Below are 24,107 nucleotides of genomic sequence, written 5' to 3' on the forward strand. Positions count from 1 at the left end.
TAGTATATCTAAAATCTACAGCCGTGGTGACCAGGGACCCAATTCTTGAAATGCTTTAACAATTGTGCGACATATTTGTCGCATGCGTTATAATGATAAAATTATCGAATACGACTAAAGTATATCGAATTCGAGTAACTAGAGGTATTCTTGAACTAGTATCGATAAACTTTTATCTTTTATCGAGTGCGATAAATTGTCTCGCATAAACCACTGCGGTAACAACAATAAATACATTATTCTAACCTCAAACTGTAAAAATGATAAAAAAATATTGTTAAAAAATTGTATAATGTATTAATTTACTACTTACCATCTAAGAGTAATAAAACTTATATTATATAATTAGTAATCACTACGGTCTTAATTAATAATTACTACGATCGTACTAATCTATTAAATAGGTAGTACTTTTTTGATTTGTTTTGTTTTCTTGGTATTTAACGTTAGGTATTACAAATAGGTTACTAATTACTATATACTTGGGTACTTCCTATAATGAGTGTACTACATCCAATCATGAATGACAAGAAACTTAAAAGCCGGCCTACTAAGGGCCAAATGAAAATGCTAGTTGAGTTAATAGCACTTAATCAGGAACTTATGTCTGGGAAATTCACAGCATGTTTTACTCAAAGAGTTGCAAAAGAAATGTGGGAGGAAATAGCATGTAAACTCAACGCCTTACCAGGCGCCGATAAATCGTGGGACAAATGGAAAAAGGTAATTATTATTTAGTTTGGTTGCCCTAAGATTTTCATCTTATAGGTAACACTAAGTCAATTGTAGGCATTAGTCTAATAAATAATTTACATGGTCATTATTATTTTAATATAATATAAATGTTGTTTGGTTAATATACGCCACATTAGTCATACTTTAAATCTTTATAATAATGTATATAAACTTATATCTAAGGTAAATAAATTTATTATATATATATTTTTTTTTTTTGGTACCTATGGTTATTTTTATTTAAAGTAATTATTATTATTATTTAAGAACAATTTTTAAAATAAAAATCTATAAACTATAAATTATATACTATTATACCTAATGGCTAATACCTAAACTTCCAATGTAGCTTGCTGTTTAATATTATAGAACACTACATTTTGTAGATTAAATATTGAAATATTTTCAGTTAAATACTTTAAAACATTACACTCTTTCATTAAATATTGTAATTATTTCAATTAGGCATGGCAAGATACAAAAAATACGGCAAAAACCAAGGCTGCAGCTATCCAACGCCATAGCCGTGGAACTAGAGGCGGTCCACCTTGTAATATACCGAAGTGCAATCTGATGCAATAGCACAAATAAGTGAGGTTGCTATTACTGGACATAAGACGAGCCATGAGTCAATTGTTGAAATGTCATTTAATAACAACACTACAAATGTTAACGGTAAATAACTGAAAAAATATTTTATTTTGTAAAAAATATTTTTATAATTATTAAAAATGTGTAGATAGTCAATTAATTGTTGATGAAAATATCGAAGTCATCATGGGAGATGATGATTATTGTAAGTATTTTGTATAATAGTCAATTTATTTATATAATTATTAATTTTAAAATATCAAATAATTCCAATTGCTTGTACCTGTGATTTATAGCATTCAATTGTCTGGAAAGTGAAGTTAAAGAAACTTTTGAGACTTCTTATGTACAACCAAATCAAATTTCTGCCAATGATCTAAGTATAACTAAGCAACAATTTTATTTTGTTTTTGACTAATTAATATGTATACCTATTAATTACATGTTTTGTAGCTGGCATCGAAATTTCTGGATCTAAATCTCAAAAATCTTCTTTTTACCAGCCACAAAAACAAAAAAGTTCTCAAAATCCTAGTAAGAATTTATATTTATTATATTTTTTATTTTATTATTTTCATTGATACATGAATACGGTACTTCAGAGGATATTATAAGAAACTTTCACTAGGCAAAATTATGAAATATAATTTTGTGCAGTGCCAGATCTTTATAGTTAGGGCTTAAAACAAAAATTAGATTCCAAAAAGTATCAAACAAAGCATAACATTACAATTGTGTTCCTTAGTATACTAGTTAAAATATCCACTGTATGGTAGTAAAGATAGATCACTGATATAGGTAATTAAACATTATATAAAAGAAGTATTATTTTTTAAAATAATTTTATATATATTTAATATTATTATATTAACTCACATATCTATTATATGATATATTTTTTTATAAAACTTCATAATTTTTTAACCCAGTACATATTATAGTGAAAACTATACAGTAAAAATGTGCCAATAAAAAAGCTTTATATTTCAAATTTATTTGGTATTTTTTTTTTTTTTTGTAATATTTTAAAGTGCGTATACTGACACTAACATATTTTATATTTGTAAACATGTTCATAACTTACAGAACTAAGCAAACTCAAATTTGTGGACACAAATTCAGCAACACAAAGACTTGGAGATCTTGCCGAAAAAAAAATTGAAATTAAGGAGGCATATTATTTGGAGAAATTAAGAATAATGCAGGATCCAAGTCACACCTTAAAAAATATTTTGTTACATCTTATAGGTACAAGTAACAATACTAATCAATCGCAAGACTGACATTTTTTAAACTATTACTCATTTTATTTTATTTTCATTTATATATTTTTTTGTATGCAAGACTGCCATTTATTAAACTATTACCAATTTTATTTTATTTTAAATTATACATTTATTTGTATACATGAGGCAAGGTAGCTGTGTTTTAGATTTAAGTACAATTATTTTTTTAATATTTAATTATAATTATTATTGGTTATATTGTAATAATAATTAATACTCGACCAATTGCAAGACTGCCATTTATTAAAAATTTACATACAGTTAATTATCCTTGTAGTAAATTTCGATTTTGTAGAAACTAGAAACCCTACTATACGGTCCCGTTGTCTTCTTCCTAACATCAAATTTCTATTGCGGTTATCATTCACGTGTTCATTGAGTGGTTCTTGATTTTGATACATTCCCAAATCAAAATCTTCTAGAGTTTCATCTATTATTTCAGCAATATTGTGCTCGATACACATGTTGTGTAGAACAATGCATGCATTAATTATAGCAGTGGCTTTTTCTGGCTTATAATGGAGTACTCTGTCCTTCAAAAGACACCTACGCGTGATTTAAAAGTACCAATGGTATTACCAACACAATAAATAAAACTTAAGTAAATATTGATTTGTTACCTAAACCGCATTTTTACTTTTTAGGACTCCGTTGCATCTTTCTATTACACTCCTTACATGCATTTGGTTTTTGTTATAATTTTCTTCAGCTGCTGTTGTTGGTTGAGCAATTGGCGTCAGGAGCCATGGGCGTAGAGGATAACCAGAATCGCCTATTAAAATATATAAAAAAAGTTTGTAATTATACTTAAAATATACATATTGTTCTAATTAATTTTTTGTCAACTGCCTGTATCAAATAACAAAGTTGTGAGAAATTTAATAATATATATCTCTTCCTAGTAGGTACACAAATTATTATGGTTAGCTAGTATTATTAAATAAAACTTACCTAATAAAAAGTAGTCACTATAATTATGTGCATGTAATTCTTCAAGCATGATTGAAACATTGCTGTTGTTCCATATGTGAACATCATGAGTACTTCCGGGAAACAGTGCGTTTACGTTCAATATTTTTAGATTTGAATCACATAGGTACCTATATTTAAAAAGTGAAGAAGTGTGTAGTTACTTTGGAAACATAATTTATGATTTACTTGTAATTTTATAATAGTAGGAAATTCTACTTACTAGCTGAACATTAATTGAATGGTAACTCTCGCGGTTGACATACATATATTCTGGATATTGATTTTCAACAAGATTCAAATTTTTTGAAGGAGATACAATAGCTACGTGGGTACAATCTAAGCAGCCTATTACACTAGCAAATCCAGTTTTTTTATAAAACCTTCACAGTTTTAACAAAATTAGTTTCAAACAGCACATAATATTTTATAATGTACATTTTTAATTTAACATATTATATTACTCGTTACGGACTTCATCAAGCTCTTGAATATTGCTAGGAAATTTTACCCTAGTGTTAAAAATTTCGGGTTGGTTTAAAGCAGCAACTACTTTTTTTACACATCTACATACAGATGACTGTGACAAATTCATTAGTCGACTATTTCCAACTGACGTTTGATATGACCCAGTAGCAAAAAAATTTAAAGCTACTAAAACCTAAAAAAAAGAATATTATTAGCCTTTAGAGTACAAAGGACAATAAAGATCAAATCCAATTAAGCGCTCACACAAATACTTTTTTTCCGAATCCCATATATTTTAATGTGGGTATCGTTAACTTAAATTAAAAATTTGAATGTACACTAAACTAGATAAATAAAAATACATTTTTACTTTACTTTTGTTTGAATATCGATAGAGGATAATTGGCTATCAACAACAATGTATGGTTTTAATAAATTAATTAAATACTGTGTTATTTCTTTTGATAGTCGAAAATTCTTAATGAATAGTCTATCAGTCAACGCAAAAGCATCGTAAGTTGGTCTTTGAAAATTGTTTCTTGCGTAATTCATTTGTTCATTGATGTTGACGAAATATGCCATGAAATCAAAATCCATTGCACGTAAATTATTTTTTCTATGGGTAGAGTCGTCAGTCGTGTACTTATTAGGATTTAGGAAAACGTGTAGTTTCTAAATATTATTTTGTTTCATATAATCATATCAAAATTTCGTCCTCCGCGAAAAGCCCGCGGAAAAGGAAAACAATTTTCGTGATTAAACAATATTATTATGCGACAAAAGTTTTATCACCCTTCAAGACCCAGTCGACAAATTGTCGAATGATTTTTGTTCGATAAAATTTTTTCACTTTTTGAGAATAACATTTTTTTTAATTCGTGCGACAAACGTGTTTATCGAATACGACAAACTGTCAAATGATTTCAAGAATTGGGTCCCAGCTAACGACTAATCACAACTAATCACGATCACGATAATACTTACGTATAGGTACTTAGGTCTTAGGCATAAAATAATTAGCATAAACTGTTTATTATCTACATCTGTGACACAGAATAATAATTGTTATGTTAACTGTTTTAACAATTTACACTTGCTTCAGTTTTTATCAAATTGTTCTTTTATCTTTTTTTTTTACTATTATTATTTTTTCGTTCAAAAGTTAAATGTTAAGTGTAAACGTGTAGTCATAGAATGGTGTAGTCAGGTAGTCACAATGGATATCGATAATAGTGTTACAACATTTACTCCAAAAAAAAATAAATCCAAAAGATTTTGTTGCGTTTATGGTTGTAATTCACTCGCTCGAAGAAATTCTGAAGTTAGATTTGTAACATTTCCTAAAGAACATAAAATTAGTAGACGAAAACAATGGATTCATGCTTTGAGAATGGGTTAAAAAATGACTAAGTCAATGTCGATTTGTTCTCTTCACTTTAAAAGAGATGATTACATAAATGCAGGTAGATAATAAAAAAAATGTTATACACATATTATGTTTAATTACCTACATACAAATTAAGTTTTATAAATTGTTATCTTAGATTTATCTTCAAAGAAGCGTTACCTAAAACGAAATGTTGTTCCATCTTGTAATCTACCAAAACTCAAACAAATATCTACACCTGAAAATACTTCATTGTCAAGATTAGAACGAGCCAAAAAGAGAAATGAAAATATCGTTAAACGTTGTTTAAATTTTGATGAACAGATAGTTGAAAATGGTGAAGTCAATAAAAATGATATTTCTGAAAATAGTTTATGTAATGCATAACAAGTAAATGTATAAGAAATGATATTGGAATCCAGGTGACAAGTGGTGATTTAGTATTTTTATTTTCCACACTAATAAACAGTGATAAAAAACTAAATATTTTAACGAGTCTCCATTCTTTTACTCTTCTTGATTCCATAGTAGATTCTATTAACATTTTAAAAACGAAACCAACAAATAGTTTTTAATTACGATCAACAAAAGACTGTGTTATTTTGACCTTTATGAAGTTAAAACAAAATTTATCATATTCTGTATTAGCAATTTTATTTCAATGTAGCAATTCAAATTGTAAAAAACTTATAACTGAAACAATTTGTCTATTATCAGTTATTTTAAAACCAATGATTCCATGGCCAACAAAAAATGAAATTTTGTGTAATTTACCAAAATGTTTAAACAATTTTGAAAGTACTAGAATTATTATATATTGTATTGAAATACCTATTGTGAAACTTAAGTCTCTCTGCTTCAATTATTACTTATTCAAATTACAAATCAACATACACAGCTAAATTTATGACCTGTGTTACACCAGCTGGTATAATTTCATTTATCAGCCAAGGATATGGAGGGCGTGCATCTGATAAATTTATTTTTGAAAACAGTAATGTAATTGATTTACTAGATGAAAATGATGCTATTATGGCAGATAAAGGATTTCTCATCAATTCATTGTGCGCAAAAAACATGTTATCGATGTCTCAATACTGTGGTAAGAAGGAATTTTATGCAGGATATTTGGCAAAATATATGTTTATAAAGCGATGCCGAGCATTTCAGTTGGATCAATTGTAACAATTTTTCAAACACGTAGGTATTCTTTACGATTCAAACAATGAAGAACACGGTTATGAAGTGGGTGATGCAGCTAATGACGACGACGACGACGACGACAACAACGACGAGGACGACGACGATGATGACAATAACGAAGATTATATAGAGTGATATAAATATATAAACCTTAAATTAGTTATTTTAATTAAGAATAAATTATTAATAAAAACGTAAAAAAGTGCAAAAAATTTTTTCCAGGGCATCAGAATTGAACCCGGGACCTTTGGGATCGTACGTGATTCTTTTACCACTACGCCACAAAAACAAATTATTAGGGTAGCGAATATATTGGCTATTTAAACAAAATATGTAATTTTTAAAGTGCTATAACTTAAAAACTAATGATTAGCCCCAATTTATTTTGCACCATCGTTTTTAGAATGTCAAAATACATGGGTTTCAAAAAAAAAAATTGTCAAAAATTAGGGGGTCCGGTAAAATAGAAATATACCAAAAAATAATAATAATATTTACTTTTATAAGTTTTATTTACTAGTACAAATTCTATGTAACATATTATTGAAAAATGTTTGTTTTAATGTAGTTAACATCTTTTTAAAAACACTTCATCTCTTTTAACATGTATAATGAATATGCTGTCATTATATGATGAATACAAACAAAAATCAGTTGTATCCAGGTTGAGTAAAAACATACCAAGTTGTACTTGGCTATAATAGGCATGTTTTTGTTTTAATGAGTACATTTTTTTATTGTATTTGTTTTTCCATTATAAGGACATTTGATTTCTAAAAGTTTTATTGGCTTCTCTTTCTCAAATACTACACCATCAGCTGAATACCCTAACCAATAATTATTTTCGCAAATTATTAACTTTGGTTCTAAAATGGTACAGTTCAAATTTACACTAGAATATAATTTATTTTCCCTAGGTTTATTGATAATGCCATGTTCAACATATTTATTTGAAAAATAGTCATTATTAAAGTACTTTAAACATTTTTTACTCCAATCTGGGTTATTATTAAATGAGTAAGTGTATAAAGCATAGCACCGTGAGCCTGTTATTCTGAATTTTCTTTCATTATCCCATTCACATCTAGATAAACTACTCTTGTAACAAATTTCTATCACATCAACACAGCTAATACTATTATATTCTTTATGACAGCAATATCTTAGAGCACCATAAGTAAAATCAATATATTTATCATAATGTTGTGAGCGATTTAGTATTGAACTTTTTTTTTAAAGTCTGATGTAATAACACAATCATTTTTTTGATGTGTAAACATCTATGCTATCGATTTGTAGTACGACCTTCTTGGGGAATCGAGCGTCAGGCGTAAGTCATGTAGATGTGACTGCTTGAGTGTGTGTGTGTAAGGCTATTGCGCGCGGTCTTCGCGCAGGCTACCCAACATACGGGTGGGCGATGGCGGACGTCACGGGCGGAGTGGGGTGGCAACACCGATTCATTATTATTATTAATATTATTTATTATTCTCGTTTACGTATACGCGCGAAACCGTGTTTGTATCGTATAATAATATTAATATACACTACTCGTTTTGTGCGTCGTCGTGGTGTCTGTACGAGATATTACAATATTACGAGATATTGAGTAACTCAAACATTACTGTGGTTTATCAATTGAAAAGGTTACTTTTAATTTAATTTAATTAATAATTTTAATTTTAAAACAACGTTAATGCTAAAAAAATCAAAATGTTATTATTTCTTTTATCCATAAAATTGCAGCTGTATAATACACAGGGACTGAGACCGGACCGAAAAAACCGGTTACAGAACCTAAAACCTTGTATAAATTAAAGAACCGAAAATAACCGTAACTTTTATTTTACATTTTTAAAAGACCCTAACCAAAACCGAAACCCTTATATAAAATCGAAAAAATACCGGTAATTAGGGTTTTTATCGGTTTTCAATTATCTAGTGAAGTAGAAATAGGTTAGGACATAATTTAGATTTTACAAACAAGAATTATATTTTATACTTTTATAGTTTTATAATACACAGTAGGTACCTACGTACGTAATGCTATATTTTGACGCCGACTGCGTCGCCCGTATATCCGCGACAATGATGACGGCCGACGTGCGACGATGACGGATAATTATTTCTACTGACACAACTCACAAGTTACTTTTTCTATTGAAATAATGACACTGTGTTTATGTTTAATATAATATTATTACACAGTTCACATAACATGTATCACATTATATTATATTATATTTATCATTATTTTACTCGACATTCAGTCGTTAACGCAGTTTCACACCACACACAGCAATCTATCTGTGAGTTGTGACAAGTTCATATTAAATATTAATTATGGGCCGTACAAAACTACAAAACTACACTAGACGGTGTATTCTTGCGATTTTTAAATGTTAGAAAATCAGAAATTTATGTATCTTATTTCAGCTACCATAAATAAATAATTACATGTATAAGAGATATTGAAGAAATATAAATTTTAAAGAGAACGCGATCTTGTATGATTATACAAATTCCCAATCAAACCATGACATTATATTCCCCAATCAAAGTCGTATTACAGCTAAGATGTTTACACATCATTCGTGAGTACAAAGGCGCACTCACATGCTTTTTTTTTATTTTTATTTTCGTTTTCATTTTAAAAATATGTTTAAATGCGTGCAGTGCCCGTAGGTATTCAGTGCTAGACGTAATTTGGTTGCCCACCAAAAAAAGCATGAGGGAGTTTGTTTTCCGTGTACTGTTTATGCATTAACATTCACTTATAAAACTGGTTTAAACAAACACCTGAAAAGAAAACATGGTATCGTACCAGGTCTTCGCCAACCCTATGCGCAGCTCGACCGACTGGCTGCACCGATCGATGCTCAACTAGGCCTGTGCCGATATATCGATTAATCGTTTTTTGTACGCGATAGTATCGATTAATCGATATAATTTAGAAATAAATATATATCGATTAATCAGATACATCGATATAATCGGATATATCGATACATTGATAAGAAAACTGATAACTGATAGCACATTATTTCCATTATTTCTGACCGAGTGTAACACTAAACAGTCGTTACTCGTTTATCGTTATTCATCGTTATTCGTGTTAATACCATGAGTGAAGTGTGGCAAGTTTTTGATAAAAGCATGTGTGGTCAGAGAGCTATATGCAGCATTTGTAATAAGTCTTATGCTAACTCAGGTACAAATACGACCAATTTATGGTCTCACTTAAAATCTAGACACGGAAGAAAATATTTAGAACTGGACCATATGAGAAGAGGCCTATCGTTTATTAACGTTAGTGCAAATAAGTAAGTTTTCCGCAATTCATTACTTATTGATCAAATTATATTTACTGTCGTCTTGATTTATTTTTATTTCATTATAAGTTTGTGTGGATAACAGCTCTTAGTATTAGTCCATTACAATAACTCCAAAGAAAATTATGTTGTTTTAATTAATTATGGTTTGATTTAGTAAAATTGTTATAAATTTATGAACAATTTTTTACAGTCCTCAAGAAGATGCAAATATAGATTTAGATAGTACGAACATTAATCAAAATGAAAATAATGTTCACATAAACTCACAAAATCCATCTACAAGTAAATTAGTTTTGAAGCAACCGTTATTACCTAAAACAAAAAAAGGTAATGAAATCAGTAATCAAAGCTTGATGTCTTCATTCACTTTAACAAAGGCATCACAAACAAAAATTGATGCAGCATTAGCATATTTTATTGCTGTAGACATGATGCCTTACAATATTGTAGCCATAGAAGGGTTTAAACTCTATACAAAGGCTCTAAATTCAAGCTACAATATTCCAAGTAGAAAGACTATCACTGATTCTAAAATACCAAAACTATATAATGAAACAAAAACCAACATTGAGTCCATTATTAATAACACTTATTTTTTGTCATTCACAACTGATTGTTGGACATCTGGATCGAACAAACCATTTTTGGCTTTAACTGGTCATTTCATTGATAGTAAATATGATTTAGGTAAATTGATTTATTAATAATATTTTAATTTTAAATTTATTATTCAATTAACTATTATTCATCTTATTAAATCCTGTTACAGGTTCTGTATGCTTAGGGTGTGTAGAATTATCAGATGATCACACTGGGGAAAACATGGCTGATACGCTGCAGTTAATACTATTGGATTATCATTTATCTGTTCCAAGTAATAATGTGTGTGCTTTCACAACTGATTATGGAGCAAACATATTAAAGGCTATTCAAAATTTGAGAGTTCCACATGTACCCTGCTTTGGCCATGCTTTTAACACTGCTGTCGGTAATATTTTCAAACTTGAAGACATACAAATTGTTATACACAAAGTACAAAATATTCAAAATATTTTCTCATATAGTTGGCAAGCAACTAGAGAGTTGGAAATTGAACAAGAGCGTTTTTCTTTAAAAAAATTAAATTACCATCATACTCTAAAACTAGATGGTGGTCATTACTAGATTTAATAATAGTAGTATTAGATCAAGAACTAGGATTATCTAGTTTTCTGAAAACTTATAAAAAAGGACATTACAAAAAGTTAATTTTGTCGGACGAAGAAATTGATGTTTTAAAATGCATAACTACAGTTTTAAAACCAGTACGTGAAATAACGGACCATTTGGCTGGAGAGAATTATGTTACAGCATCAGCTATATATCCAGTCATATTTAATTTAAAAACCAAATTATCTGAAGTTGTTAATGCAAATAATAATGACAATGCTTCTGACAAAAAGTGCAGAGAAATAAAAACAAAAATATTTTCTTGTATAATTACGGTTCTTGACAAACGTTATGACAATAATACTGTGTTACAAATTTCAATTGTTTTAGACCCACGTTTCAAAACAAAAATTATTTCCCCAGAGGAAGTTGCTGAAATCAAAAAAAATATTATTGAAAAATGCCTGGAATCTTGGACAGAATGGTCTACCAACACCAGAACTGGGAGAACTATTGATACAGCTAATTCTGTACTTCCATTGGATATTCCTAATCAACTAAATCAGAAAAAAAAAGACTGGGCTCTCTGCCATTTTTGATGAATCCATCAACAGCGAAGTAAGAGTATAAAGTAGTCTTGTAGACTGTAGTTAATTTGTTAATTTTCTTAAATTAATTTATTAGGTAATATAATATATATTTATATGTATGTATTCTTTTTATTTTTTTAGAATGATGAAGAAACTGAAGTAACTATATTATCGAAAATAGATAAAGAACTTAAATTGTATGTTGAATTTTCAAAAGTGCCATATGACCAAGACCTTTTAAAATGGTGGTCTTTAAATAATAGCACATATCCACTTTTGAGTATTCTGGCTAAAAAATACCTAACAATACAAGCAACAAGTGTTGCATCTGAAAGAGTGTTCAGTAAAGGTGGGTTGGTAGTGACTGATCATAGAGCTTCACTTTCAAATGAACACGTGAGTCAGCTAGTGTATTTATCAATGAACAAGAACTATGTTCCTAAACCTATAGCTTAAGTCTTTAATATATGAAACATTGAGACTGATGAAGACTGATGAAACTGTTCCTCATTATTTTATTATTTTTAATTAGTTATTTTTTATATTTATTGATATGTTATTTTATTATGTTTTAAGTGGAAAATCTGCTTAGTGGTTGGTTATTAATTGTTTGTTAAAAATAATACTTTAAAATTCTAAATTTTGCTTTTTAATTATCTAATAACTAATTATTAGTTAACTGTTAATTGTATTATTCTTTTCAATGCAGGGAGAATTAGTTATTTTTTATATTTATTGATATGTTATTTTATTATGTTTTAAGTGGAAAATCTGCTTAGTGGTTGGTTATTAATTGTTTGTTAAAAATAATACTTTAAAATTCTAAATTGTGCTTTTTCATTATCTAATAACTAATTATTAGTTAACTGTTAATTGTATTATTCTTTTCAATGCAGGGAGAATTAGTTATTTTTTATATTTATTGATATGTTATTTTATTATGTTTTAAGTGAAATCTACTTTGTAATTGATTATTACTTATTTATTGTTTATTAAAAAGAAAGTAAATCTTTGATATTCTAAATTGTACTTTTTAATTATCTAATGATTAATATTTAATAGTTAATTGTACATTAGTACCCATGGGCCATGGGTCATAACCCATCATGGCCCATAACCCAGTGCTCCACATACTTACACACACGTGTTTCACCCTACCATTCCACCACCACACCCAATAGCGGAAGTTGCCGTGGGTCAAAAAAAAGTATGGGTTATCCGATAGTATCGATTTATCGATTATTTCAATCCAATTTACTATCGAACATGGTAAATAAATAATATCGTAAATTCAATTTTTTTTCAAAATATATCGATTAATCAAAATAATCGATTATTTTGACACTATCGACAATCGAGTCTAACGAATGACTATCGAGCAGGCCTATGCTCAACCCACTCGACAGAGTGTGATATAGATAGCACCTCAGATATTTGTCCCAGATATCCCAGCTGGCGAATCGAATGAGGTATCTGAAGATGATTTGTGTATGATTGCAATGGACGAATATGAGAAACAGAATGCTATTACAAGTTAGTTTTATTTTTTTTTTTCAAACTCAAATTAATTATGTTTTTTCATTTTTTAAAAAGATTCTTACACCACATCCGTTAACGGGGGACGTACTTCCACCGCGAATACCACGTCGGGTGCTAGGGCGAAAAAAGCTCGTATGGACATGGTTAAGACTCCTGGGTTCACTGAAATTTTCTCGTCTGCGAATCGAAAAATCGTGTGGTTTTATGTCAAAAATATTAACAATGTTCAAAATTATCCCGACTTTCTCCGCTCAATCGAGCCCGAGCTAAATCAAATATTAAAAACACGCGTTCAATAAGGGGCGATTAAATTTAACCTAAAGCTCGAGGTGACCTATAACCGCCCCAACGTTCCTAATTCGTCAGAGAACCAAGCATTTAAAACATCAGTGACCGAAATTTTCCTGGAAAGTAACATTGAAGAGACTTTAGAGAGGGCTTTTATAAAATTGCTGGCCGAGGAAGAAACTTATACTAGTAGAGGAAGCGAGTTTACCGTAGAAACTATAGACAGATTATTGCTAGGTATATATAAATATACACCGATGGCTGCTTCATCATATATAGAGTTACCGGTATATATAGATAGGAAACGAGATACAATAAACTCACAAAACAATGACCAGCAATGTTTCAAGTGGGCTATATTAGCAAAGCATGTGACAGAGAATTTGTCAGATAAATATAAATATCGTGTCGGTAAAAATTATAAACAGCAAGAGGGAAGATATAATTTTGATGGAATCACCTTCCCAACATTTCTATCAGATATAACCAAATTTGAAAATAATAACCTTAACGTGAGTGTAAATGTCTATGGGTTAGACAAAAAATTTCAGCCGCCGAGGAAATACCCGACGTATGAGGTGTATCCCCTTCGTGTAGTAGATGAAGAGAAAGACAACCATTTTGACTTGCCGTTGGTGACAGACAAAAATCAGTCGCATTACGTCTACATCTCCAATTTATCCCTTCTGATACGTGCTTAGAAAACTAAACACACTGAGAGAGTCGTATTTTGTAAAAGATGCTTTACCAGCTTCGATAATCAAATATATAAACGCAAGCTGAGTGGGGAGGAAGCGTTGAAGCAGCGTAAGTTGATTTGTGGGGCGCACAAAATGCCTAAGGAGGGTGATTGTGTTATGTTTGATGCGTGGCAAAACACACAGAGACACCCATTTGCCATCTATACTAATTTTGAGACACTGCTAGTTAAGACGGACGAGGTGAAGGGGAAAAATACGAAGATTGTTCATAAACATAAGGCTATGAGCTATGGTCTCATTGTGAAGGCGAGTGAAGATGTACCGACGAAGCTATTGGCTGAACACAACATACCAACTGCACCAGTTATCTACCAAGAAAGTGAGAGTCGACCTGATGTGGCGAGACATTTCGTTGATGCCGTGACGGATATATTGTTAAATATTGAAAAATTACTAAAGACCAATATAACCATAAACATGTCCGCGTATGACGTCCAGGCTCACGAAGCAGCAACGCATTGCAATTTATGTAAAATTGAGTTTAGCCCACCCTCGGAAATACTTCGTCGTAAGACAGCGGACCATTGCCATTTATCGGGGAGGTATCGTCAAGCTCTATGTAATGTATGCAATCAAAAATTGCAAACATAAGACTTTGTACCGATATTTTTCCACAACTTGTCCAACTACGACGCACACCTGATAGTCACAGAACTTGGTCATGACACCCAAACTATAAAAGTAATACCCAACAGAGAGGAAAAATATATTTCGTTTTCGAAATTTGTGTCAAGCAGATTTTCGATTCGGTTTATTGATACTTTCCGCTTCAGGGCAACGAGTCTATCTTCACTTGCTAAAATTCTGATAACACCAGGTCTTGAAAACTTTCGTGAAACAGCTAAAGTGTTTACTGGAGACGATATACCGCTCGTGACACGGAAAGGGGTGTACCAGTATGAGTACACCGATAGCTTGGACAAGTTAGACGATAGGCGATTACCACGGAAGAGAGACTTTTACAGCACATTGACTAAGCCGGGGATAATGGAGGAAGAGTTCGATCACGCCAAGGAGGTATTTTATACGTTGTGCGCGTATTTAGATCTATATTTTAAAATTATTGTGTTTTACAGGTCTGGGATCACTTCAATTGTAAGACGTTATACAATTACAGTGATTTATACTTAAAAATCGACGTGTTACTGTTGGCGGATATCTTTGAAAACTTTCGCGATGTCTGTATAATGACTTGGATGCCGCTCACTATTTAACTGCACTCGGTTTAAGTTTCCACGCAATGTTGAAGTATACGAGTAAGAAGTTGGAACTTCTGACAGATTACGATGATATGCTCTTGATGTTTGAGAACGGTTAGTATAATATTATATTTAAAAATACATACACTTAAACATTTTTTTTTTTTAGGTATTCGTGGTGGATTGGTACAGGCCAGCATGTGGTATGCCAAGGCCAACAATGCTAAGACACCTGGTTATGATGAAATGAAGGAGAAATCGTGGTTGATATACCAGGACTGTAAGTATAAATATTTTTAAACTTTTAAACTTTATAGATAACAGTTTATACGGATGGGCAATGTCAGAGTACATGCCGTACGGTGACTTCAACTGAGTTGAACCCAACTTGGATGGTTTGGACGATTTAACAGCAACATCGGATAAAAGACGGGTATATGAAGTAGATGTGTCTTACCCGAAAGAGTTGCACGATAACCATAACGACCTGCCGCCTTTCCTGCCACAAAATAGTATACCGCGTGGATCAAAGGTACGGAAACTGATGGTTATATTTGAAAAAAAAGAAAAACTACGTTATACACTATAGAAACTTGCAGCAGGCGATTAAAAACGGTTTAATAGTTGAAAAAGTATATATCTGCATTTTATAAGATTTCAAACAGATTTTTAACATTTTTCTTATTTTTATAAGTACATGGAGTTATACACTCCATAACCTCCGAGACCAGGTCCTGCACTCGCACGATCGGCGGCAAATACTACGTCGGTTCACGCACTCGCACGATCGGCGGCAACACTACGTCGGTTCACGCACATCGGCAGTTATGCCGATAAACAAACGCACTGAGATCGATTTAGCGGTTTTCCCCAGCGCACAGAGAAAAGGTAGGTTTTGACACGAGGTGTTTCGGCCACGGCTCGAGCACAATATTTTAAGATATCGGCTTATTCAGCTTTCGGTCTCGACTAAATTCAGCAAAACGACTCTAAATATAGTAAAGCTAAACGTTTGACTCTGACCGGAACCTCAAATTTGAGTGCATTCGCCACTAATCGGAAAAGTGACGTATCCCACTTCTGATTTGATATCTAAGGTCAGGATTAGTGAACAACAACGAATTATTATAAGACTTAGCACATTTATTAAGGTAAAAACAGATAGGGTTAACATGAATAACGGCAGTCACCGGCGACCGCACGTCGGTGGCAAGCGTCGCGCACCGCGGATACCGAACAACAGGACGCCGCATAGCATATACGGCCGAGTCGTTTGTCGGCGCTCTCCAGTGTAGCCACTTGAGAGAGCTAACAGTTTGTATGAATCAAGTTAATATTAGATATAACATTTCTAAACACTACAAAACGACAACATCGGTTTCAAAACCGTGTATGATTAAAACTTCGCGTTCAGCGTAATGCTAAATTATGCATAAAAATCAAATAGATTTTGAAAGAACATTACCTTTTCATAACATTAAGATATGATCAATCCAATATTAAATTATAATAACTAGGGCTTAGATGTTGTTAAATTAATTAAAATATATTAAAGACGGTTATGGCTAGACTAAGGAACTTAAAAGCTTTAAAAACAGACAAATAATAAAATGATCAAATACATACAATATATATGTACACTAAAACAATACAATTTCGACTGCATTTATTTATTATTTATTTTGTATTATTATTTTTTCTTTTTTTTAATAATTATACCCACGAACTACAACATATGTAGTAGTTCATGATTATACTTATTACTTCAATATCTATGTCATAGGATAAAAAAAAAAACCGATAGGTTTATACATAGATCATCTGTAACATGGAGTACAATGCCAATCACATGGATGTCATACAATATTTACATAACCTTAGTAAAATACATGACACAATTGGTAGGTACCTAAAAGAATTTTAATTTTTGTATTCATATATGTATGTATGTATAAATGTTTTTTCTTCAATAAGTAAAATACATAAAATATGCAAAATACATATGCAGTTGCATACATACATACAAAATGTAAAGTTTTATATTATTATAAATATTATAGTTAAAGATTTTAATTTTATTATAACAACATCAAAGTCCTAATCATGACATCAAACATTATTAGTAAGTGTGTTGTGTATTTATTAAATTGTTTTTTTTTTGTATACTAGTTTTTGTGGTGCCAATAATTTGTCTATTTATTATTGCCGTTGTGTTGCAATAGTGTTGTTGGCAGCCCTTAATTGTTATCGACAACTGTGATAGTGAATTTTAATTATTGGCTATATTCATTATTCTTATTTTTTCGTTATGATTTTTCCTCACTTGTTTTTCGTCCATTATTCGGACAAGTCCTTCCTTTTTAGGGGTAATACCCACTATATAGTTTAGTTACGTAACAGCTTTTTTTCCAAACCTCGTGTTAGGTACCTTTTTTATGTTTTTGGCTGTGATCAACTCTGGTTTCTTGTCTATTGTCTGGTAAATATTGTTCAATAAATTTAATTTGAATTTTTATATATATTATTATTATTGGTTTAAGGTTGTCGCTTTACCAGCAATAAAACAACTTTGGCACCTAGTGTCTGTTGGTCCAGCATTTGTAAAAGGTGCATGGTTTCTGTTACTTGTTAGCTGTGTTGTGTCGGCCACGTAAGTTATTATTTTATTGTAATTGTGGGAGCTGCAGCTCAATATTGATTATAAATATTTTTTACCTCAGTACTATTTGTATTATGTTATTAAGGCCGTCTGAGGCATATTATATATATTATTTTATTTAGGCCGTCTGAGGCATATTATATATATTATTTTATTAAGGCCGTCTAAGGCATATTATATGTATTATTATATTAAGGCCGTCTGAGGCATATTATATATATTGTTATAAAAAGGCCGTCTGAGGCATATTATTATTATTTGAAGAAGAAAAATCATTCAATACAACATAAGCACGATATCATGCTTAATGAAAATGAACAATTAAAACAAAAAGTTATGAAATTGGTAAGATACATTTAACATCTAATAATTTACTAATACTTATAACTAAAACTAAAATACTAAAACTAATACTTATTAATAAAACAAAAAATACAGAAAAAGGATGTTGAAAAGGCAATGACTCTAAGTCAAATTGAGAAGCTGTTGGACAACAAGTTTGCAAGGTTGGAAAATAATTTAGTAGGGTATCTTAAAGTTCAACCACCTATAACAACAAAAGAAGTTAATCCTGAAGTCAAGTTGTCATCTCAACCATCAACATCTCGAAAAATAGAAACACAAAAAACATTTAATATTGAATGTTTGGAGTTAGTAAATCAAGTAAATTGTTCATATTTAATAAATATTTAAAATCTCAAAGCTAGTTGTATTAAACATGCACCTAATTAGTAATAAGTTATTTAAAAAGTATACTTACATTTAAATAATATTTATCTATAGTGCACAACATGGTGTCCACAACATTCTGATTTCAAAAACCTGGTCAAATTAATAAGCCCCGAAACATATGAGGATGAAACCATCATAAAGAGAGCAAAATCCAGATTTGCGTATTGGTCCAAAGGAGGCGTGGTAATTTAATTGGAAAATATTTGGATAAGCATATATTAAATGAGCAATTTATCATAACAGGCTCGATGTTGTACAAGCGACAGGAAACGATCGATACCGATGAAGGCATATGACATTCCATCATGCTGGCCTACTTCCATGCCTGAAGATATTGAAAAATTAATTAATGATTTTTCAAAATTAAAAAAATAATCTCATAATATTATAAAATATAAACACTTACTTACACGTCTAAATAATTTTTCAGATTCTAATAATTCCAAAATAGAAATGAATGCTCATGTGACTGAGACAAAACTGTCAACAGTTGACAGTCAACCTAAGTCTGAACAGAACCGAGGTAGTATGGTTAGCTGGCGATCGCCAAGTTTGAAAACGTTTACTTCATAGTTTAGTAAACATACAGTCACTGTTATTAAATGATTAATAGAATTAGATATATGAATGCAAATTTATAATAATAATACAATTTAATTTATAAGTAAATTATAGAATAGTTAATAACTATAATTATAGCTATTGTCTATTTAAATTTGTAAACTAAACAAAGATTTCCTGCCAGAAATCAAACATCCTGGATGATATTTTCACAATAAAAAGATTGTTAGAACTGTTTGAAGATAGTAACTATTAAGAGACTGGAAAACTAATGGATAATTTAAAATTTCCAATAACAAGTACAGCTTACTGTACAAGTAGTACACACACGTTTTTCTGCTGTGGTCACTCATCGTTAACGGCAATTCGGATTAATAGGTTAACCGCCATGAGATCCAAAATGGAATCTCACCAAACTTTGTCCACAACACCACGGCGTATTTTGATAGGTTTACTTAGAAACAGTTTTGGCAATTTAAATAAATAAAAATAAAATATTGATAAAAAAAAAAACTAATAATGATATAACTTGTTATACCTTCTGAAGTGGCAACACTGTACTTTTCAAATCCAATGAAAAACCTTAATAAATATTATAACATGCTGCAGCTTTCATGAATAACTAATTAATCAGCCACTGCAAGCGCACAACACTGATAAGACAGTACTAGACGTCCAACCTTATCTTCGAAGACCGTAGATTATATTACTTATTATTATTAAATATAAATAGTCTATTTCATAAATAATTCTTTTATTATCTATGGTCTATTTATAATCAATGATTATACATATTATTATCTAAACTCATCAATTAAAAATTCGAAAAAATTAATTAAGACTCATGAATAAAAATGATTTTTAATTGGTTTAATATCAAGCAATAATATGGATAAACATTTTGTACTGACTACTGTATTCTTTAATAAATTGATAATTCCGTTACCCACTACTTAGATTATTAAGGTTGTTCAACAGTAGCACTTTTAGTAATTAGTATTATTCGCTGTACCTATGTTAACATTTTATAAATTAACACCAATATTGAGATGTCAATACCTCCTTTAATTATTAACACATTAATATAAATGACCCGTCAAAATTCATTAAAAATTAAATTGTGCGCGAATTATATTTCAAAAATATAGGTTCCCATTTGAATTTTAAAAGCTAACCCTCAAACCTCCCCTTAATAATTAAAAAAAAAAAAATTATTCATAAATAAAAATTATCAAATTAATTTAGATTATAAGATTTAAAAAAGTTTTCAAATAGGTCATTTTCCCCTAATTTAAATATATCATACTGAAATCTGCTGTCACATGAAATTTGGAACACCCTGTATATATATATCGTTTTCTATTATTCATTTATTAACACTTATTATTTTTAGGATTTGCAGTGCTTGATATAAGTAAAACCTTAATGTACGACTATCATTTCAACGTTATGAAAAAACACTATGGAGATAATATTAAACTAATGTACACTAATACAGGTAAATAAAATATAATACCGTTATTTTTGAATAAGGGTAATATATATTATTATTATTTTAGATTCTCTAGTGTATCATATAAACACGAAAGATTTTTATGAGGACTCAACTAACAACCCGAATTTGTTAGATCGAATGGATACATCTGACCTGTCGAAAGATCGGGCGCCCGGGAATTGGGCCACATTTTAACTACCTATTTTGTATAAAATATTTGTTAACATTTTGCTACCCGGAGATTGGGCCATAAAAGTATAGCACACAAATATACTATTAATACGAATATAATATAATGTTTATCAATTAATTATTATTTTTTTAACATATAAAAATACAATTCGTCAAATAATTAACATATTTTTTAAAATACTTCCATACAGATTTAATTAATTTAATATACAACAAGGTCCATAAAATTAGTCAAATATGAAATAATTTTTATAAAGAATGCCAATACTCATTTTACAAATATAATATAAAGACCATAAAGTTAGTCAAAAAATAAATAAAATGAAATAATTTTTTTCTAATATAATGTTTAAAAATATAATTTTTTTTTTTTTAAATACCATGATACAGATTGTAAATATTCAAATTGGATTTTTTCCCCTTCTTCATATTTTTTAATTTCATTAAGAATAAAATTTTGTCGAACTTAAGTTCGTTTTCTTGTTTTTATTGTTCCTATACTTCTAATCTTAATATAAACTTCTGATTGAAGTTGCAATAAAAAATTATGTATATTTGGATGTGACATAGAAATTATTTTTGAAATGTGAATGAAAAGACTCAACGGCATTTGAAGTTCAATTTAGGTTTCATAAGTTTTGCACACTACGAGTATGACTATTTATCCATTTCATTTGATGACAATTGATAATTCTATATCATAAGATATTGGATAATTTATTACCTTTTGATAAGGTATACGCAGTCGCTTCGAGTAAAGTTTCGTATGCTCTGCAGTATTAGGAATTGTATCAATTTATATAAAAAGATGTATTATATTAAATATTATTTTATTACAATTTAAAATTTAATAGTGGCCCAATTACCGGGTCTGCTTGTTATAAATATACAATTTTAGTGGCCCAATTACCGGGCCTACCTGTAATAAATATAAAATTTTAGTGGCCCATTTACCTTTGGAAAAAAAGGTGAATTGTGGCCCAATTCCCGGGCGCCCAAAAGATCACCCTTGCCATATAGCCGAGCGTAAAAAGATCCCAGTTCTATTTTCTAACGAGACCAAAGGTGATTTAATGACTTAATTTTGTGCGTTAAGAGCCAAATCATACTCATTCATTTTGGCCGGAAAAGAGAAAATCAAGGCCAAGGGGATAAAACAGCACGTTGTTAAAAACCATATGATATTCAATGATCACAAAAAGTGTTTGTTTGGTGTGGAGGAGATGGATATCAATAGAGAGAATATTTCCATACGATCGTTTAAAAACAAGTTAATGACAATCAAAACAAATAAATTAACACTGAATAACTTTGATGATAAAAGGGTGGTGCTCGAGGATAAAATACATACACTGGCTCACGGAGATTATAGTTTAGAGTAAGTTTTAAAATTATTTTACTTATATTTATAATTTTATAGGGATGATGATGAGCAGATTTTTTATTGGCTAGATCATGATTCATGAGATAGATACTGGTGGTCATGAGTGGGATGAATCTGAAAAAGATTTAATGAGATTGCTTCTACTGGAATCCATAAAATAATTAAAACTGTACATATATTTATAATTTGTAAATACCATGTATATATTGTTGTATAATTTGTAAATACCATATACATATATTGTTATTTATTTTGTAAATGTTATCGCATATATTATGTTGCCATAAGAATAAAAAAAAAATGTTAAAATATAATTATATTTATTGTTATATTTTTAAGAATTATTTATAAACCATTTTCTTATAACAAAAACTTTATAAAATGTACATTGTTTAGGATTAAATTCTATATGAAAAATACAACATGGTAAAGTTTCGTCATCACATATTTGATTCAAACGAGGACAGCCTATGTCTTCAATGTTGATGAGTACTACGTGTGGTATATATTCCATAAGAACTTGTTGTTTCTGTTCGCTTTTGATGTAAATGCAGGTGAACTTTAATGAATTCAATATTTTACCGACTTCTTCATACTCGACATCACCGTAATCTATAGAGAGTTGATGATAATTATGTTCCAACCCAGTAGCGTGCACACGGGGGGGGGATCATGGTGTCATATTCCCCCCTTTGGGTTTTTTTGCAATGATTTATTGTTTACATAAAAAAAATTAGGTTTAAAATTCAAGATTTCGCTCGTAGATTATATCGCGTTCCTGTATTCTTATCAATTCGATATTCACGTGCGTCATAATATGTTTATTATCTTCAAAAATATTCTACCAATATGTTTCTCTTGTAGTTAAAACTTGGTTAATGAATTGTAAATTTAAAATAATATATTAAACTTGTATTAAAATGTCTTTTCTAAGTTTTTCAGGGGAGGGTAATGTAAATTAAAATATAAATTCAGCGGAAGGGGGTGTGGAAGGCGAATATTAATATAAAGTAAAGATTAAGTTCGTTTTTCCACAGCCGGAATTTCCCACAATGAGTGCTCGTATCGTATTAGGTAAAAGCTCTCCATGCCTATGTTTTTGAAACGATGTAGGTGGATCCACGTTTTCAACTGTTAGTTTTATTTTTGCTTAATGAATTTCACTATAAATATCTTTGTAACGATGAGATTGCAATCAGTACACAATGTCACCCGCTCGAAGAAGCAACAAGAATAAAGGTGGTGGTCTCATCAACACACTTATAAACAAACTACCGATCGAACTTCAAGTGTCTGGTAAGTCTAGAATAATAAATCCGATATTACCATAATAATAATATTTTTTGTAGGTTATCAATACTGTGGACCTGGTACAAATTTGAAAAAACGTTTAGCTCGAGGTGATAAAGGTATAAACCTACTGGACTCTGCTTGTAGAGACAACAACATAGCATACGAGCGTAGTAACACTTTCATAGATCGTAACGAAGCTGACCGTATATTAGAACAACGAGCCTGGGACAGGTTCAAGTCAAACGATTCTAGTTTAAAATAAAAAGCTGTAGCTTGGGGCATGACGACTGC

The 24,107-nt window shown here is 30.2% G+C and overlaps 3 protein-coding genes and 2 pseudogenes across 3 annotated transcripts; 4 read left to right on the top strand and 1 right to left on the bottom strand.

The window, feature by feature from the left end:
- Positions 1 to 519: 519 nt before the first annotated feature.
- LOC126554965 (uncharacterized) lies at positions 520 to 2,724 on the top strand (annotated as a pseudogene).
- A 139-nt stretch (positions 2,725 to 2,863) lies between these two features.
- LOC126554966 (putative nuclease HARBI1) lies at positions 2,864 to 4,646 on the bottom strand. Its single transcript, XM_050209948.1, has 6 exons — positions 4,425 to 4,646; positions 4,046 to 4,242; positions 3,809 to 3,964; positions 3,564 to 3,712; positions 3,244 to 3,384; positions 2,864 to 3,162 (listed from the first exon to the last, which is right to left on the bottom strand). The coding sequence occupies exons 1-6, from the start codon at positions 4,644 to 4,646 to the stop codon at positions 2,864 to 2,866; spliced, it is 1,164 nt and encodes a 387-aa protein (XP_050065905.1).
- An 805-nt stretch (positions 4,647 to 5,451) lies between these two features.
- LOC126554967 (chaperonin CPN60, mitochondrial-like) lies at positions 5,452 to 6,774 on the top strand. The gene is made up of 4 exons (XM_050209949.1): positions 5,452 to 5,512; positions 5,594 to 5,812; positions 6,335 to 6,538; positions 6,641 to 6,774. The coding sequence occupies exons 1-4, from the start codon at positions 5,452 to 5,454 to the stop codon at positions 6,772 to 6,774; spliced, it is 618 nt and encodes a 205-aa protein (XP_050065906.1).
- Positions 6,775 to 9,762: 2,988 nt separating this feature from the next.
- LOC126554968 (E3 SUMO-protein ligase ZBED1-like) lies at positions 9,763 to 12,169 on the top strand. The gene is made up of 6 exons (XM_050209950.1): positions 9,763 to 9,962; positions 10,165 to 10,661; positions 10,744 to 11,127; positions 11,205 to 11,447; positions 11,514 to 11,653; positions 11,855 to 12,169. Exons 1-6 carry the CDS (start codon positions 9,763 to 9,765, stop codon positions 12,167 to 12,169), a joined length of 1,779 nt encoding a protein of 592 aa, XP_050065907.1.
- Positions 12,170 to 12,922: 753 nt separating this feature from the next.
- On the top strand, positions 12,923 to 14,241 carry LOC126554969 (uncharacterized; annotated as a pseudogene).
- The last annotated feature ends 9,866 nt before the right edge of the window (positions 14,242 to 24,107 follow it).

This window comes from Aphis gossypii, unplaced genomic scaffold (assembly GCF_020184175.1).
Source record: "Aphis gossypii isolate Hap1 unplaced genomic scaffold, ASM2018417v2 Contig00664, whole genome shotgun sequence".
In the NCBI taxonomy this organism is placed as follows: Eukaryota; Metazoa; Arthropoda; class Insecta; order Hemiptera; family Aphididae; genus Aphis; species Aphis gossypii.

What these genes read in the sequence shown, in the direction of transcription:
- LOC126554966 (XM_050209948.1), bottom strand. Translation starts at nt 4,646, where the DNA reads ATGGATTTTGATTTCATGGCATATTTCGTCAACATCAATGAACAAATG. An exon ending in TAGTGACTACTTTTTATTAG is followed by an intron (nt 3,385 to 3,563) that starts GTAAGTTTTATT and finishes ATATTTTAATAG; the next exon opens with GCGATTCTGGTTATCCTCTA. An exon ending in CGGAGTCCTAAAAAGTAAAA is followed by an intron (nt 3,163 to 3,243) that starts ATGCGGTTTAGG and finishes TTTAAATCACGC; the next exon opens with GTAGGTGTCTTTTGAAGGAC.
- LOC126554967 (XM_050209949.1), top strand. Translation starts at nt 5,452, where the DNA reads ATGACTAAGTCAATGTCGATTTGTTCTCTTCACTTTAAAAGAGATGAT. An exon ending in AGATGATTACATAAATGCAG is followed by an intron (nt 5,513 to 5,593) that starts GTAGATAATAAA and finishes TTGTTATCTTAG; the next exon opens with ATTTATCTTCAAAGAAGCGT. An exon ending in TATTTCTGAAAATAGTTTAT is followed by an intron (nt 5,813 to 6,334) that starts GTAATGCATAAC and finishes CAACATACACAG; the next exon opens with CTAAATTTATGACCTGTGTT.
- LOC126554968 (XM_050209950.1), top strand. Translation starts at nt 9,763, where the DNA reads ATGAGTGAAGTGTGGCAAGTTTTTGATAAAAGCATGTGTGGTCAGAGA. An exon ending in AAAAACAAAAATATTTTCTT is followed by an intron (nt 11,448 to 11,513) that starts GTATAATTACGG and finishes CAATTGTTTTAG; the next exon opens with ACCCACGTTTCAAAACAAAA. An exon ending in CTATTGATACAGCTAATTCT is followed by an intron (nt 11,654 to 11,854) that starts GTACTTCCATTG and finishes TTATTTTTTTAG; the next exon opens with AATGATGAAGAAACTGAAGT.